At 44.4% G+C, this 17,503-nt stretch overlaps 2 protein-coding genes across 2 annotated transcripts; both read right to left on the bottom strand.

The window, feature by feature from the left end:
• Positions 1 to 1,291: 1,291 nt before the first annotated feature.
• Positions 1,292 to 3,004, bottom strand: tlcd5b (TLC domain containing 5b; the record flags this gene model as incomplete). The annotated part of the gene is made up of 2 exons (XM_084436854.1): positions 1,292 to 1,839; positions 2,815 to 3,004. 2 exons carry the CDS (start codon positions 3,002 to 3,004, stop codon positions 1,292 to 1,294), a joined length of 738 nt encoding a protein of 245 aa, XP_084292980.1.
• Positions 3,005 to 5,516: 2,512 nt separating this feature from the next.
• Positions 5,517 to 15,870, bottom strand: pou2f3 (POU class 2 homeobox 3; the record flags this gene model as incomplete). Its single annotated transcript, XM_084440271.1, has 12 exons — positions 5,517 to 5,559; positions 6,713 to 6,824; positions 7,503 to 7,545; positions 7,874 to 8,038; positions 8,386 to 8,519; positions 10,474 to 10,615; positions 10,829 to 10,996; positions 11,307 to 11,395; positions 11,825 to 11,930; positions 12,163 to 12,264; positions 13,202 to 13,236; positions 15,828 to 15,870. 12 exons carry the CDS (start codon positions 15,868 to 15,870, stop codon positions 5,517 to 5,519), a joined length of 1,182 nt encoding a protein of 393 aa, XP_084296397.1.
• Positions 15,871 to 17,503: the final 1,633 nt, after the last annotated feature.

Consider the following 17,503-nt stretch of genomic DNA (forward strand, 5'->3'; position numbering starts at 1 on the left):
TCATAATGAGCTGGAGGAGCATTCCTCACGCTCACCCATCATGGCTGCCAGAGAGTATACCGCTGCACTCTGCCATGGAAACATATACTGTTGCTGTGGATATCAAAACAAACGTGAACCTATTCACCCACACGTACACGTACACGCACACACACACACACACACACACTGACAGTCAGGAGGCAGGGACAGGGTAAAAAGGCGTGGGGTTAATACGCCACCTGTTGACCAAAAGGAGAAATGACAGTCAACTCTGCACTTCTCTGTGAGTCTCAACAAAGGCTGCGCCTGGTTCATCAGTTCAGATAAAAGATGCTCACTGGTTTCCTAAAGAAGTCTGTGGATTTAATAGAGCTCAACAGATTTGCAAATGATGCGATAAGAACATGGTGCACTTAGAATCAAGCAACAATTTAATATTTGCACGATAACTTTGTATGGCGTTAAGTTGATACACAGGTTAAAGGTTGACATTGGTTCTTCGGCAAAGAGCTTAGTTTTGACGGTTTGCTGAGCTAGCTAGATCCTTCAGTGTAAACTGTGGTGCGGGATTATGGTTCTAGGGTCAAGAGAACCACAACGTTGAGAACTTACAGTGGTCATTACTGTGGTTGAGGTACTCTACCTCCTCTCCTAGTGTCCTGGATTCATATAAGATGTAGTTTAGTAGGGATGCACAATATATCGGCAATCATATCGGTATCGGCCGATGTTAGTCATTTTTTTATTGGTATCGGTCCGATGTGCAAAACAGGGCCGATGTGAACAGACGATAATTATTTTTGTCTAGCTGCTGTTGTGTGTGTTGTTTTTGAGAGGAAACAATGTGGTAAATCTATGATTTATCGGCTTTTCCAAATGTTTAGGAAATAGAGACAGTGTTTCCATGTGTTTTTCATTATGTATAACATTTGATAATCATAGAAACTTGGTTTTATACAGAACATATCAACATTGGTAAACATCGGTTATCAGCCATAACAGCAATGTTAATATCTATTATCGGTATCGGCCAAAATGTTCATATCGGTGCACTCCTATAGTTTAGCAATAAAAAGACAGTCTGCATTCAATCCTCATCAGGACTACAATCATGGCCGCTGCAGTGCGTCCTGAAGATACGCCGAGTTGGAATCCCATCACTTGAGAAACGAGACGACGCTGCATTTTACGCAAAAAAGGTTCCAGTCAGACCAACGCCGGTCTTAACGTCAAAGCAGCATCAAAGCTCTACACACAGAGGTTCGGCCATTGGGTGTCCACTACGGTATACCGACTCCATCCTGGGTCTTCACTCGGTCTTCCCAGCGTGCCCGTGCACTTCCTGTCCGTTCGACTCCCCCTGCTTGCACCTCTCGTGCCACTTTTTATACTTCGCCCGGCTTTTCTTGCAGGCGAACCTGGCGATGTCCACCATGAAGACCCAGGCCAGCGCGTACATGGCCAGGCCGCCCCCCTTCACCACTAGCGAGGGTCTGGGGGAGGTCAGCTCGCAGTACAGCATCACGGTGCCCACGCCCACGCGCACCACGGCGAACAGCAGGATGAAGAGCAGGTCCACGGCGTCGCCCAGGAGGCCGTCGTAGCGCCCCGTCCGCCGGAGGAACCAGCGCGCCTGGAGGAGGGGGTTGGTGATCTCGCTGCCGAAGATGACGGCGCACGTCTCGATGCCGGACTCGCCCAGGGCCAGCGCCAGCACGATGCCCAGGATGCTCATGGTGTGGTGCGCCAGCATGACCGGGCCCTCGGAGTGATGGCACACGCACCAGCCCATGTCGAACAGGAAGTAGCCCAGGGTGAGCACCAGGGCCCGGATCTGGAGGGGCGTGTTCTCCGTGCCTGGGGTTCGAGCACGGGCAAGGGAGGTCAGAGAGAGTAGATTCGCTAGATACACTTTGCTTCACTTTGCCTTTAATTTAACAAACAAATCTATTTTGCTATAGTGTCCTACAATCACACACACACACACACACACACACACTAACTAACTAACTAACTAACTAACTAACTAACTAACTAACTAACTCACTCACTCACTAACTAAAGTATCATGATGGTTTCTTTCTTGTGATCTTCAAAGTGAATATTTAGACTATTGCTTCAGTTTGTCTGCAGGATTCTTGGGGCTCTGTTATTGACATGAATGACTAAGCCATTTGAATATGCAACAAGAAATGCAAAAGGCCCCCTGAGCTCTTGGGCCCCTGGGCCGGGGCCCGGTAGGCACATTTGGTAATATGTCTTTGGAAGCCTGCAGCAAAAAGTGTAGCGAACTGGCAAGGACGGGGGTCGTGATTGGTGGTACAGCCAGGGGGCGTGGCCTGTGCATAAAGGTCGCTCTTCCTACCCTTGTGTGTCATCCCTGAGAAGTCTGTATGTTGTGTGTCATCCCTGAGAAAAGTCTGTATGTCATGTGTCATCCCTGAGAGGTCTGTATGTCTTGTGTCATCCCTGAGAAAAATCTGTGTTGTGTGTCATCCCTTAGAAGTCTGTATGTCGTGTGTCATCCCTGAGAAGTCTGTATGTTGTGTGTAATCCCTGAGAAGTTTGTATGTTGTGTGTCATCCCTGAGAAAAATCTGTGTTGTGTGTCATCCCTGAGAAAAATCTGTGTTGTGTGCAATAAACCCCAATACAGGAAGATTCTGACTGCTGCCTCCTGCCGTTCTCATGATCGCCACGATATATAAAAACTTGCATCCTTTACTTCGTGGCACCAACCCAGACAGCAATCCGATCAGGGCCATATACAGGCCAGATCTGGCCCTTGTGGCTTAGTTCCGGCCCATATATGGCCCAGATCCGGAAAGCTCACCTGGATGAGTGAAGGGCCAGGGCCCGTCTATGAAGCCTATGTAGGCCGTCACGCCCACGATGATGACCCCGTGGATCAGCGTCACCAGGCGACAGTTCCACTCCTGCCCACGCTCGCCGTTCAGGCCGCACAGCACGCCGTAAAGACACGCCCAGCCAATCAGGCTGCACGCCACCTCCACAATCAGCATGGTTCCTCTGCAGGGGGAAGAAACGGGATTAGACCCACTTTAACACACGGCTGCTGAAAGTAATATAAATATATATATATATATATATATATACAGTAGTAATTCGTATTTATTCATACTTTGAACTGAATTCTTAGCACATATCAAAATGTTGATATGTGTTAATATGCCTGGATTCAAATCATTGTAGGGCAAGTGGACCTTTTAGAATTTCACACCTCTGGCTTAGAAAGCGTTACCGTGTAGATTTCTTCCACTATGAAAAGGTTCAAGCAAAGGTCATCAGCTATGCCAAAACAACCCTGCTTTTAATTAAAGTTCAAAGGATAATCTCAACCTTTTTCATGTAGCCTAGGCTAAATAAAATATCCGATTCACTACTGTACCTAACAGACTTTTGTCTTATGTAGCTTTTTTGTCTTATGTACGTAGCTTTCTGTAGTAACACCAGCAAACAAGTGAAGTATGCAGCACTTTACCTTATCTTTCTCTCCTCCTGTCCATCCTAGTGATGAATCCAGATCATCTCCGACGAGAAGACTCCTTCCTAATACGCGTCCATTGCTGTTGTTGCATTGACCTTTCAAAAAAAAACAAAGAACATTCCAAAAAGACGGACTGGGCCCTTTTGAAACGGCTACACGTTTGCTTTTCTGTTATAACCGTAAATGTCCAGGCTACTACGGTCAATTTCAGCCCTACCTCCCCCCTTCCTCTGGACCTCTGCCTGCTTTAGCCTCTTATGGGATTATGTCTCTTTGCTCCGGGTGGCCTGGCTGTCCTGTAGACCACGCCGACGACAGACAGAGACTAGGAAGGCTCTGTCTGGTATATTTCACAAGGAAAACGACCCATGCGTAGTCACATGCCTCCACACCATCAGAGAAATCACTTTGGAAGTCAGAGTGTACATCGAGGTGAAAAACGCTGTCTTTGTGATTCAGTTCAAGGTGACCATTGAATTGATGAACATTGGTGTGATGTTCAAATGACAAGAAAATGAGCTAATACTACATTAATCCATTTTTGGAGGGTTACAAAAACATACAGGCCTATCTATCAAGTTCTCAAACACCAAATAATTAAATGTGTGCATCATATACACAAGGGATAGGGAAAACATAAAAAGTGATTAATTAGGAGTAAAGTGCCTCTTTAGGGAAGACTGTGAGGTCAGTTAGTGGTAGGTATCTCCTATCCCCTCCAGGACCTCAGGTTAATGAACTCTGGGGCTGGGAAGTAGGCAGATGAAGCAGGTTTAACCTACATCCAGATTAGCTCTAATCTGGGACAGGCCTGTGCTAGCGCCCTGGGATTGGTGGAGGTAAATGACTCCAGGTCTGATCACGCCTTTGTCATAGAACTCTAATCAAGTCAATGTGCGACCTATATGAAAATATGTACAATTATATGGTGGCAAGCAACAAAGGTTATTAGTAATAAGTATAGCTGCTTCTATGGTCATTGACATCAGCCTGTTGGTCAAAGAAAAAGTCAGTCATCTTTATTTGGCACATACATCATACACACACTACAACGAGCAGTGAAATGTTCTTCTGTTAGCTCCTAGATTGGGCAAACACTAAGCAATATAGGTAAAAAAAAAAGTGTCAAGATACAAGATACAGAGTATACAATACATATACCTACATACTGTATATATGGATGTTTACATGGAGGAGTAGGCTGTGCATTAGGAATGCTTATTTAGCCTACTTCTCTTTCTGTCATTTAATATGACGCATAAAATATCTTTCAGTTGTAGTTTATGGTGCCTGCTCAGCCCATCAGCATGTTGTGGTCATGGTACAGTAGTTTGCTCTCTATCCAATCTTCCATGTTACTGAGCACAGCGCCCTCTGCTGGAGAGAAAAGGCCCTCACGTGCCAAATTGTTACCAACGTTCCAAAAAATGTGTTACATTGAACATTCCAATATTGCAACAATCATCATGATACAATGTATCCATCGGGTAGTAATGATATCACACACATTGATCTTTTGACATCTTTATTTATTTATTTTTCTAAAAGTTAACCCCCGCTTTTACAAATTTTACCAAGTAACACAATTTCAACAAATATAAAAACACAATACAATACAATCAATGGACATCATCTACGGTCAATGTCTGACATAATATGTACACCTTCATACAGTTTCTTCACATGTTAAATCTTGATAAACAACAAGGTCAATGTCAAAATTAGTCACACTGTAAACCTATGGAGCTCAATTCAGTTCACCTGCAATGACAAATTTAGAGGCATATTTCTGAGTGTTTATAGTAGTATGGCTGTGGTTCATTTGCTTGTAAAGAAAAAAGAAAAAAAAAAGTGGGCATGTAGATCTTTTTTCAGAGTGCACTTCTGAGATTGCATAGAAGAAGGTCCGAATCTCACGGCAGGTCCACCTCAGCGATGACCGCCGAGGCTCGGAGACTTTCTAAACATGGCTGGAACCCCTGTTGTCATCGGTAGTCGTTTCTTTCAGTGTCCAGAGGGAGTATCCCTCAGTGATGGTAGGGCGCTGGGTTCCATGTGCGGTACCATGATCTGAAATTAAAACACAACATGTTGACTCTCTCTCTCACACCCTGTTGCCATGACAGTATTCAGCCGATGTGTCTCTCCATGCCAGACTCTGGAGATCTCCGCCTACGAACGTCTGGAGACGTCTCCGTTGAAAGTCGTTCGCTGGAACAGCGCCGAAAACCGACGCGACCAATCAGAACCACTGCCTACATCTCCAATAGGGTGAAGGACCAGCCTTAACACAAATAACCTGGAGTGGAGAGTCAAAACATTCACCGCCCCATTAGGAAGGACCGCCCAGATGACGTTGGATTGGTTCTGCAATGCAGGTTTTTTTCAATCTCTCAAATTGTTTCCACCCACTTTTAGCAATGAAACCTGGATGAATGTCTTCAGTCTCTAGTTGAGTGCAGCGTTTAGAGACTGACTCAAACCTGGACGAACGTCTTAGAGACTGACTCAAACCTGGACGAACGTCTTAGAGACTGACTCAAACCTGGACTAATGTCTTCAATCAGAGACTGACTCGAACCTGGACGAACGTCTTAGAGACTGACTCAAACCTGGACGAATGTCTTCAGTCAGAGACTGACTCAAACCTGGACGAATGTCTTCAATCAGAGACTGACTCAAACCTGGACGAATGTCTTCAGTCAGAGACTGACTCAAACCAGGACGAATGTCTTCAGTCAGAGACTGACTCAAACCTGGACGAATGTCTTCAGTCAGAGACTGACTCAAACCTGGACGAATGTCTTCAGTCAGAGACTGACTCAAACCTGGACGAATGTCTTCAGTCAGAGACTGACTCAAACCAGGACAAATGTCTTCAGTCAGAGACTGACTCAAACCTGGACGAATGTCTTCAGTCAGAGACTGACTCAAACCAGGACGAATGTCTTCAGTCAGAGACTGACTCAAACCAGGACGAATGTCTTCAGTCAGAGACTGACTCAAACCTGGACGAATGTCTTCAGTCAGAGACTGACTCAAACCAGGACGAATGTCTTCAGTCAGAGACTGACTCAAACCTGGACGAATGTCTTCAGTCTCTAGTTGAGAATAACATTTAGAGACTGACTCGTGAGTCTAACTTGTCGGTGTGTGTGTGTGTGAGTGAGTGTGTGTGAGTGTGTGTGTGTGTGTGTGTGTGTGTGTGTGTGTGGTCCCGTACCCAGCGGTGCTGTAGGACTGGTTGACCTGGGAGGTCAAGGCGACGGAGCCCGAGGACAGAGCACCTGGCGAGGGCCCGCGACCGGGGCTACCGGGCGAGGAACTGGACGACACTGGAACACAGAAGAACATCAGAGGAACATCTCACACTGACCTCCAACTGTGGACAGACATGTCTGGAATGTTCTCCGCTGCAAATGTGAGAGAGATAGAATTGTGCGTTTTTCTGTGTTCAGTCAGAATCAGTTTTATCGATTCTGATTCTGTGCTTGTTGCTGTGTCATGTTATAATCTTTGCATGTCATATATTTGTATTATTTGCTATTTTCATGATATACGTTCCAAATGTCTTTCTATATTATGTATTTTACCAGGCTTTAACATCTAGCCCAGGGACTGCAGCTGAAGATTAGCAACCCTGTTAATGCTGGCATATTTACAGTTTTATTCATGCTTCATGTTTATGTTTCATCTTTAACTAGCGTATTGCCATATAGCCAAATCACCAAGTCACATGTGTAAATTGTATTACTGTTGCATCTCTAAGTTTTCTGTTGTATTTTTCGTCTGTTACTCTGTGTTTGGATTGCACTGCTGCCCGTCTTGGCCAGGTCTCTCTTGAAAAAGAGATTTTTAATCTCAATGGGACCTTTCCTGGTTAAATAAAGGCTAAATCAAAAATCAAAAATCATGTCTATCACGGTGGATTGGTATGCACTGTCCCTGCTCAAAGTCCCTGCTCAAATAAACTCAATAAAGGAAAAGTAAAGTATTGTCAGCGTGATTCGTACCTCCTCCTGAGGCCAGCGGGCTGTAGGACCTGGATGTGGAGGCCTGAAACAAAACCAGAAATGACGGCTCATGAGGAAAAGCACATTGCAGTTTCCCACAAAATCTCCATGTATAACTAACTCTGAAATAAATCAATCTCATCATTTGAACTTTACTGATAAAGTTACCATAAACAAAGCTCCGATAGCAAGTGGATCTGGGCCATATACAGGCCAGATCTGGCCCTTGTGGCTTAGTTCCGGCCCATATATGGCCCAGAATCATTACACATCCGCTTGCTATCTGGGAGTAGACACGACTTCAACGTAGGCTTTGATAGTGTCAGCGGAAGTCCGTCTGACGGAAACGGCCGGTCAGTCGCGCGGCTCACCATTCTCGGGTTGAAGTTGTGAGACTTCATGGGTGAACTGGACACGGGGCAGTAGATCCTCTTCTCCTTCTGTCTGCGGTTACAGAACCAGACGCGGACCACCTCCTTTTCCATGGCCAGCTGGTCTGAGATCAGAGTGATCTCCTCCGAGTTGGGCTTGGGGTTCTGAAAATCATTCCCATTTTTCTTTGTATTTTACTGTCTTTTTGTGTAGTTTTACTCAGTTTTCCGACTGTCTTTTTTGACCTGCGAAGCACTTTGTGACTCTGTGCTGTGAAAAGTGCTATATAAATAAAGTTTTACTTACTTACTTACATTGTCATGATAACAACATCGATTAACACTTTATGCTAATCGATGTTGTTATCAAAAAAACACTTTATCGTGTTAATCAATTAACACTTGCTTAACACGATAAACACCCTTGCTTTGGCAATGTAAATGTATGTTCCCCATACCAATAAAGTTTTGAATTGAATTGAAAATGAATTGAGGCGGCGTCTCAGACTCACGTCCATGAAGCGTTTCTCCAGCGTGAGCTTGATGTTGGTCTCGATACTCGTCCTCTTTTTCCTCTTGCGTCCGTATCCCTCCAGCAGGGGAGGCAGGCTGGACGAGCTGCTCATGGGGTCGGACGGGGAATTCTCTACCGGAGGAACGACCATAAAAGGGCGTTAATGGCGTCTTCCCCCGTGTTGCTACCATGTTGTGGTGGGAAGGCTTGTGTGCTTCTGTGACCGTGAAGGCTATACTGGCGGAGGGGGGGCAACCCCCAGAAGGTTCAACCAAGCCGGGCAGGTTTCAGAGTAGAGGCCAGGGTAGAGGCCAGGGTAGAGGCCAGGTGAAAAGCAACACCTGGTCCTCCAGGTTGGGGGTTGGGCATGGGGCCAACAACTCCACCCCGGAAAAAGACAACTATGACAAACTATGACGGAAACTATGACAAATGCTACAATTACCACGGGCCCTGTAGCAGGGTCAACGAAAGAGACAACAAAACATCAACAAAGAGTTTGTGTTAGAGCTGAGAGCTGGTGCTACTGGCTGACTCAACCAATGAGAACCCTGATATCCACACCAAACGGGGAACCATCTAGAACACCGATGTTGAGACAACTACGGTACTAAGATCCCGGGCTACACAGAAAAGAAGAACCAGGAGTGGCCGACACCTGGGAACTTGGCAGAAAATAGAACAAAGAAAACAACTTGAGATTCTGAACACCAAGTCACTGAGGCTCCAGAATCAGGTCCAAGAAGCCCATAAGACCAAGGTTAAGGAGGTCAAACAGAGTGCAAGGAATGACAAAAGGGCCTGTGTTGGCATGCTAGCCTGCAAAGCAGAAGGGGCAGCAATGAGAGGTGAAGTGAGGGTTGTATATAATCTGCAAAACATCAACAACTGGAGAGGCATGACATTGCTATCTAGACCATCTTGTGCAGAATCCTGCTGGGCAGAATTGACCCAGCGATTGACACCAAACTGAGGCAGGAGCAGGCAAGCTTGACCCTTTGAATACTGTACGATCGCGTCACTGGCAAAATTTCACAAATATCGAAAATATGTTGTTGTTTTTTGTGTTTTTTTAAAATAATATTTTAAAAATATCTAAAAAAATCTAACAAATTCTAACATTCCAACACTTCCTGGAAGCTGAGAAACTGCCCTTTCTAGTAATAGAGGGAAAATCCAATTAATATTCAGAATGTTGGCACTGTACTTACAGTACTCAAAGGGTTAAAGGAAGAGGGGGCACTGACCAACTCACTGTACATCAATGCTTTAGACAGCTTACACAGTGACACCCTGTGGAGGATCGTGCAATCCTACGAGTTCCTCCAAAGATCATCACATTGATAAAGATGTTTTACCATCCATTTGAAAACAAGGAAACAAGGGAGGCCAAAAACAACCTGGCGAAGAACTTTGACCTCTGAACTAAAGATGTCTACCCAAACCTGGGGCGAGGCACAACATGCTGCTCAGGACAGGACCAGATGGAAGCAGATAGTCACAACCTCATGTTCCTCAAGGAACCAAGAGGATTAAGAAGGTAACGGGGTGTACAATGTAGCTGCCAGTCAGAAAAATTAAAATAATAAACATCCATTCAAGGCACAGAAAGACATAAAGCACCTCACGCAATGGCACGTAATACAAATAAAAGCTTAGGCTAACAGAGTAATCTCAAGAAGATTTGTAATAAATGCATTGTAAAGGTGTAAATGGTAAAATGGTAAATGGACTGCACTTATATAGCGCTTTTTCACCTTAGTGGCACTCAAAGCGCTTTACAATGGCCTCTCATTCACCCATTCACACACACATTCACACATGCAGCTACCAATGGCGGTAGCTGCCATGCAAGGTGCTAACCTGCTCATTGGGAGCAATTTGGGGTTAGGTGTCTTGCTCAAGGACACTTCGACATGTGGACAGTCGGAGCTGGGATTCAAACCACTGACCCTTCGATCATTGAACGACCCGCTCTACCAACTGAGCTACAGCCGCCCCTCATCACTGTGTAATACAGTATGAACAGAGGTGAAGAGGAGACTACTTTACAGGCGTGATGAGGGTCAGTAGTCCAGAACCGTACCTGCGTCACTCAACCATTTCTCCAGGAGCGGCTTCAACTTGCACATGTTCTTGAAGCTCAGGTTGAGGGCCTCGAAACGCGAGATGGTGGTCTGGCTGAAGTCGTTACCGTACAGCTTTCCCATAGCCAGGCCTACATCCCCCTACACACACACACACACACACACACACACACACACACACACACACACACACACACACACACACACACACACACACACACACACTTTAACAGACATAAACAAAACCCTGTATCCAGTATCCTCAAATCACATATATCAAAAATAAAAAACAGAATAATAATGTATTGAGGTGTGAGGGGCCGTCAGTGACCAGCGTCGGTGTCCAGCAGGTACCTGAGTGAAGCCCAGTTTGATGCGTCTCTGTTTGAAGGCCTTGGCGAACTGCTCCAGCTCCTCCAGGTCACTGGGCTCCTCCTGCTGGGCGCCTCCCATGTGTTTGGGGACCTGCAGGAGGGACATGTCCAGATGTCCCTCCATGGACAGGCCTGACCGACTCATGGCCTGGACAGAGGAAGACAACGGGAGAACGCAACGGTGTGGAGGCGGGCGGACACTTCGGAAACCGAGAGGTTGGAACTACTAGCTGCTTAGCGTCCTATCGCACCCAGACTATTTTAGATTGATTGGAGTTGAATTATCGCCAAAATAAACGTCAAACACGACAAAGAAATCCCATGCTTTCACACATACCTGTAGATACATTTGGTCTTTTGTATTCCCTCTCAGAGATAGAGAGACTGTATGAGTGATATTGTGGTAGTGCGTGGAGGGGAGCAGTGCTGTGAGCATGCCCCCTCAGGGTGATGTTTACCTGGGGTGTGAGGGCTAATCCAGGCTGGTGCTGTAGTAGGCCCGACTGGGTCTGGGTAGGCAGGGACAGCAGGTTCTGCTGCAGAAGCGCTGAACACAAACTAATGTTAAAACCACTCTGAAATCAGGAACTTCTGAAGAGTGCCGTTCCATAAATGTGTTTAGAATACATTTCTTATCCCTCATTTTATATCCCTCAAAATGCTCGTGATGAAGACTGATCCATATCTTCAAGGATATAAGGCAAACGTTTTTGCTTTCGACGTTCCAACTTCGGTGTCTGCCCACTGACCCGACCAACGTCAACCAACGCAAACCAACCCCCATGTTGGATCCGTGTGCCATGTTTGTTGGTGACTGTTGGTGTCGGTTGGATGGGATTCTGCAGCTGAATTTTAAACTTCCAACATTCTATCAACTGCCAACTTTAGAATGTTGGGGCGTTTGGAGTTGGTTGGTGTTGGTTGGGGCCGTGTGCACCGTGCGGTTAGCGGCTGGTATTCCTCATGAAGGGTTCACCTTGGTGGCTGGTCTGTGTCTGGGAGAGCAGGAAGGAGGAAGGGGAGGACAGGTGAGCTCCGGGCATCAGGACCAGCTGCTGCATGGTGTGGAGGGATGGCAGCTCCTGTGAAGAACAGACAAGGTTTCACTACCACACACAGCACTGTTCCTGTCTGAGGAGGCTAGACACACACACACACACGCACGCATACACACACATACACACACACACACACACACACACACACACACGAATAGTTAGACTATCATAACAGGAATCATCTTCTGGTGCAGTGCCAGGTGGGTATTCTGCCCTGTGGCAGGACTGGTCAGTATCTATGGAGACGGTGTCCTACCCCAGTCAGCTGACCACCATGCACTGGGGAGCCTTGTGACAGGTGACATGTCTTGAGCGATGTGACAGAGTGGGGAGAGTCGTTGATGTCCTCTGTCTTGATCTGGCCGTGAAACACACAAAATATACGTTTTGTCTTCCTACTTGAACATGATTACTTGGGTAAAAGATGGCTGACTACAGTATGTAAACAGTCTTGTTTCCATGGAAACGGCATGTAATTCTGTCTAGGTCTTTGGAACCACCCAGGCTGACATTCACCTGTGTTGTTTTAGATAATGTGTGTGTGTGTGTGTGTGTGTGCGTGTGTGTGTGTGTGTGTGTGTGTGTGTGTGTGCGTGTATGTGTGTGCGTGTATGTGTGTGCGTGTGTGTGTGTGTGTGTGTGCGTGTGTGTATGTGTGTGTGCATGTGAGTATGTGTGTTAGTTTAGGCTGCAGGACTTGTCAAACAAGATAGAAACAGTGATACCCACTCCCAGACTCCCCTTGGGTAATATGCAAATGTGCTCTCACTGCCTGGGGCAGCTCCTGCAGCCCCCAGGACTACAGCCATAAAACACAACCTCCCATCATGCCGATCACAGGACAGTATTAGAGCAGTAATCTGAATAGCTTAAACACTGATGGAAAACAGCTAATTTGACCTGAGGGAGGCACACACACACACACACACACACACACACACACACACACACACACACACACACACACACACACACACACACTCAGGCACACACTTAAACCTGGTTGACTAAATGAAGCTTTGATGTTGTAACACGTGAAGTGATCTATACATGTAGGCTACTACATTGCCCCAAGACAGAGATGTTCCGGCGAGTTCCTTAGTACTGACAACAAATATTGATTTAGTTAAGTCAACGTGGCCACACAATTATGGCAAAAGCTTGAGTTAGCATGTAGCTTACTGTAATTGTGCTCAGACGGAAATATAATTCACCAAAGAGGTGTCTGTTCTATTTTTTTATGAATATTTAACTTGTTGAGATACATTTGGTTAAATTCAATGTGCTATACTCACTTGTCTGGTGAAGTCAATGCCATTTTGTTCAATGTCTGCAAAGAAATAAAAAATGTTTGTGTTAGGCTACTTGGAGATACAATACATCTCCAAAGAGCATAGTATGCAAGACAAAGAAATTGTTGATAACTTAAGTTTATGAGATGGAGAATTTGACAAGACAGTACAAACAGCCGAACATCATGAATGTAAAAACGCCCATTCGCCATCGAATAAAGTGATATTGATCGAATTAACCTCTTCCTCTCCACAAACAGACTGAGACAGTTCCAATGAGCACCATGCAAGGTCAGGTAATCTTCCTTCATTTGAATGTCAAATTGGAGCGCTGGGAGTTGGTGGCGGGCAGCGAGGCTGCTAGCCCCACAGTATGGAAATCCAGCCCTCTACGGCCAAACTTCCAGTATGGAAATGATCAGCTCATGCAAATGAGCTCGTTGTAACCTTGGCAACCTCAGGCCCTTCCATTTCAATATTTACAGACCCCCAGGTGCATCTCTGTCTCTCTCTCTCTAGATCTAACACACACGCATGAACACACACACAATTAGATATATATATTTATAAAGTGAGAGAAAGAAAGAGAAACACACACACACACACACCCCAAAACGTGAAATTGAAAGGAAGTCTGTGGAAGCATGTGTTGTCGTGGTATGTGGCATTAGAAGGCTGTAATTCGCTCACCAGATACAGTGTGTGTCAACCTCATTTCATGTTTTTAATCTAACATTGTATATCACTTGTATTACAGTGTTCACAGCTGAATCAGTCCACTTTTGTCTCATAATCAATCAATAAATAAAAAAACATAATTGTTCAAATTGTCTTATTCAGAACAATGGTATTCCAAGAAATAAAAATTATTTTGTGATGTATAAAAACCTTACTAGAATTTCTCTCTCTCTCTCTCTCTCTCTCTCTCTCTCTCTCTCTATATATATATATATATATATATGTATATATAATGTATGTGTTAAATGTCTTATTCGATGACGTGATTTGCTTAGGAGACATCCATTCATATAGGTCATTTACATACAGAGAAATCACTTTCTGACCTATATTCCATGCTGATTTCACACTGTCCCTCCTAACTTTAAGACATTAGGAGCATGAAAGGACAAATGTCACTAATAAATATGATCTTCATTCTGACCTGTTGTTTTTTTTAATCCCCAAAAGTATGGATTCTCCTTTCCCTTCTTAATGTCAAGGGAGTAATACTATTTCAGGATGATTTATGGGAAATTCCAAAAACTGAGGCAAGCCCAGGTGTAGCTTGATTGAGTGCCAATATAGTATTAAACCTCACTAGTGTTTTAGTCAATTCAAGGGTTAAACCTATGAAAACGTTCACTTCTCTCTAGCTATGAATCCAAGTTCCAGGTTTCATGAAGTTTGTTCCGTATTTCAGCAGCTAATCTGTGTCGGTTCGTAGCCCGGGGCTGTGGTGTCTTCTCAGCAAACACCCCGGGGTGCATCCTGGTCAGAGCTTCCAACTGCCATGAGTCAACAGCCCTGCTGCTCCACCAGCCTGCTCCCAGGGAGGGAGGCAGGGGGAGACTCGGATAAAGTCATGCGCTGGTTATTCTACTCTACAAATCCTGTTTTTCTATCATGAAGGCTCTCTAAAAAACTTTTTTTTTTTTTTTTAAATCATGAGGGCTGCTGTCAAGAATAAACTCAGCCATGGGATTGATTCTATACCTAAAACAAAATGCTGAGGTAATCCTATTTTGGTAGAGGTTTGTTGGATCATAAACACCTGTAGTGTCGCTCTCCAGGTGAGAAAGAGCAGTCGAACAACAGAGCAACAGCAGCAGCTCTACAAGAATCCACAAACACCCTCACAGACAGACTAACAAAGAGCAGGACAGAGACACCGCACAAACATGCCTGACTATTCCCCCATCACCAATAAAACTTCCAGCCTCCACCTGGAAAAGAATAAACACATACGCATACAAGGGCTGCTCACTAATACTCTGTAGTTGTTAAGGTTGATGTAAAATGAATGAAACATTCTACCAGGCATTTATCAGCCAATTAAACATACTACCAGGCATTTATCAACAAGTTAAACATACTACCAGGCATGTATAAACAAATTAAACATACTACCAGGCATTAATCAACAAATTAAACATACTACCAGGTGTGTATCAACCAATTAAACATACTACCAGGCATGTATCAACAAATTAAACATACTACCAGGTGTTTATCAACCAATTAAACATACTACCAGGCATTTATCAACCAATTAAACATACTACCAGGCATTTATCAACAATATGAAAAACCATTTGACCAAGTGAAATCAAACACTTGGTCAAAAAACAACTATAAATAAAGTAGTTTATTTGTAAATGTTTGTCTATAAACATATTGTCATATAAATACATATTCTGTTTTTGATCTTTTGTCTGAAATAAGTAGACTTTCAGTCTGTAAAAGCTTAGGCTCACCACACCTAAGAGCAGCAAAACAACAACATCAGGTGTAAAGAGTTGACCAAAAGTAATCATCCCACCTTTCCCAGATCTGTCCTCATATTGTTGAGATATGCCTCCAGATAAGAACAAAATAAACACACAGCTAACGTCAGCTGAAACATCCTTACCTGCTTGTTCGTGGTGAGCCTGTTCCACTATGTCCGTGCTCATCTTAATATCTGGAATGATAAATACAGCTGATTTTCCTAAAGGATTGTAACTTATCCGGGACTACGCAATACTCTGCACTACCAGTAAAATTATCTTGAGGTTATTCTAATGTGCTCTGGATTTTCAAATTTTGCCCCACATGAGTTTGCTGTTCTAATATTCATAAGTTGGAGGGTATCCCCATTCACTATTCACCACACATGTTCCAGTTTGCCTCCCTATCTCACGCAGTCAAAACAAAACCAACCAGGTCACCACACTCATATACAGTAGTTTATGAACATGGCACAAAGAGGCAAATTTATATGACATTAGCTATTGGGAATGTAAAACAAAAACAGACAGATTCTATATTTATCTGTTTGAATGATCGTGGCGTGAAAATATTCACTCACCTGGACTGAAGACAGAACTTTCCCACATGCAAGTGTACCACTGCTGCATATATGTCTCGGTTCTATTGCTGGAATTTGGACCAGAACATGACATTTACCTAAGTGATCAGTGGAGGAACATGCACCTTTTCAGTCCCTCGCCCAGGCACAGAGAGAGAGAGAGTCCATTTGCATAAGTCTCTCGGTGTGTCCTATCCAGCCACAGAGCTTTTGCATAAAACAACAATGGATTGACTGCGAACTTGGAAAAGCTGCTCCTCAGTGTGTGTGTGTGTGTGTGTCTGTATGTGTGTGTGTGTGTCTGTGCGTGTGTTGAAAGCATGTTACATTAAAACAAAGCTCATCCTTATGACATGGTAAAATTGACCAAACTTTTTAAATAATTTGTCATTTTCTAATAGTTATGAATTACTATTAGAAAATGTACAGAGAACATACAGAGGATTCATTTGTAGAGTTGAAGTTCAGCGTTGGTCACATCTCTTCACAATGGTAATATGATAGGAGTCTTTTCTATATGAGCAGTAATGGTTTATCCAGTGTCGAGTGATGAAAAGCAGACAGAGGGATATCAAAGAAAAGCATGATGACACAGGTTCAACTCATCCAGCCCTCATCCTATGGTAGCTCCTCCCCCTACAAAGACAGGTTCAGCTCATCCAGACCTCGTCCGTAGCTCCTCCTCCCCCCCTGAATAGTATTGAGGCCTTTATGTTCTTTTGAAGCGGCGACCGCTGCCACTAGTTCTGTCTGAATGATATCTAAAAGTGAAGAGAAGGGGGCATTAGACACACAAAGACCCTCATGCAAATCAAGTTGCTCCAAGTTATTGTTGGTAGAGTATTTAGGAGCGAGGGGAGAGGAGAGGAGGAGAGGAGTGCAGAGGAGAGGAGGAGTGTTTGTTCGCTGCAAGGCATCCTCAACACTGATCCTGTTACACCGACGAGAGGTTCTGTTTTTTCATGCCTTTGGACACGCTCTTGGACACGCATTGTGAGACCCCTCCCCACACACACACACACAGAGAGAGAGAGAGAGAGAGAGAGAGAGAGAGGGAGAGAGAGGGGGGGGGGGGGGGGGGTATCAGACTGCTCTGGGGCACCTTTTCTCCTCTTGTCAAGCCAAGCTAGTCAATAAACAGTCAATGTTATTATTTCTTAAATATGAAATATACATATGAGTTAAAAAATAAATTATAGAACAGTAGTATACACTTAAAAGATTGTGTTACATAGAAC

This window comes from Borostomias antarcticus (assembly GCF_949987555.1).
Source record: "Borostomias antarcticus genome assembly, chromosome: 1".
Lineage (NCBI taxonomy): Eukaryota > Metazoa > Chordata > Actinopteri > Stomiiformes > Stomiidae > Borostomias > Borostomias antarcticus.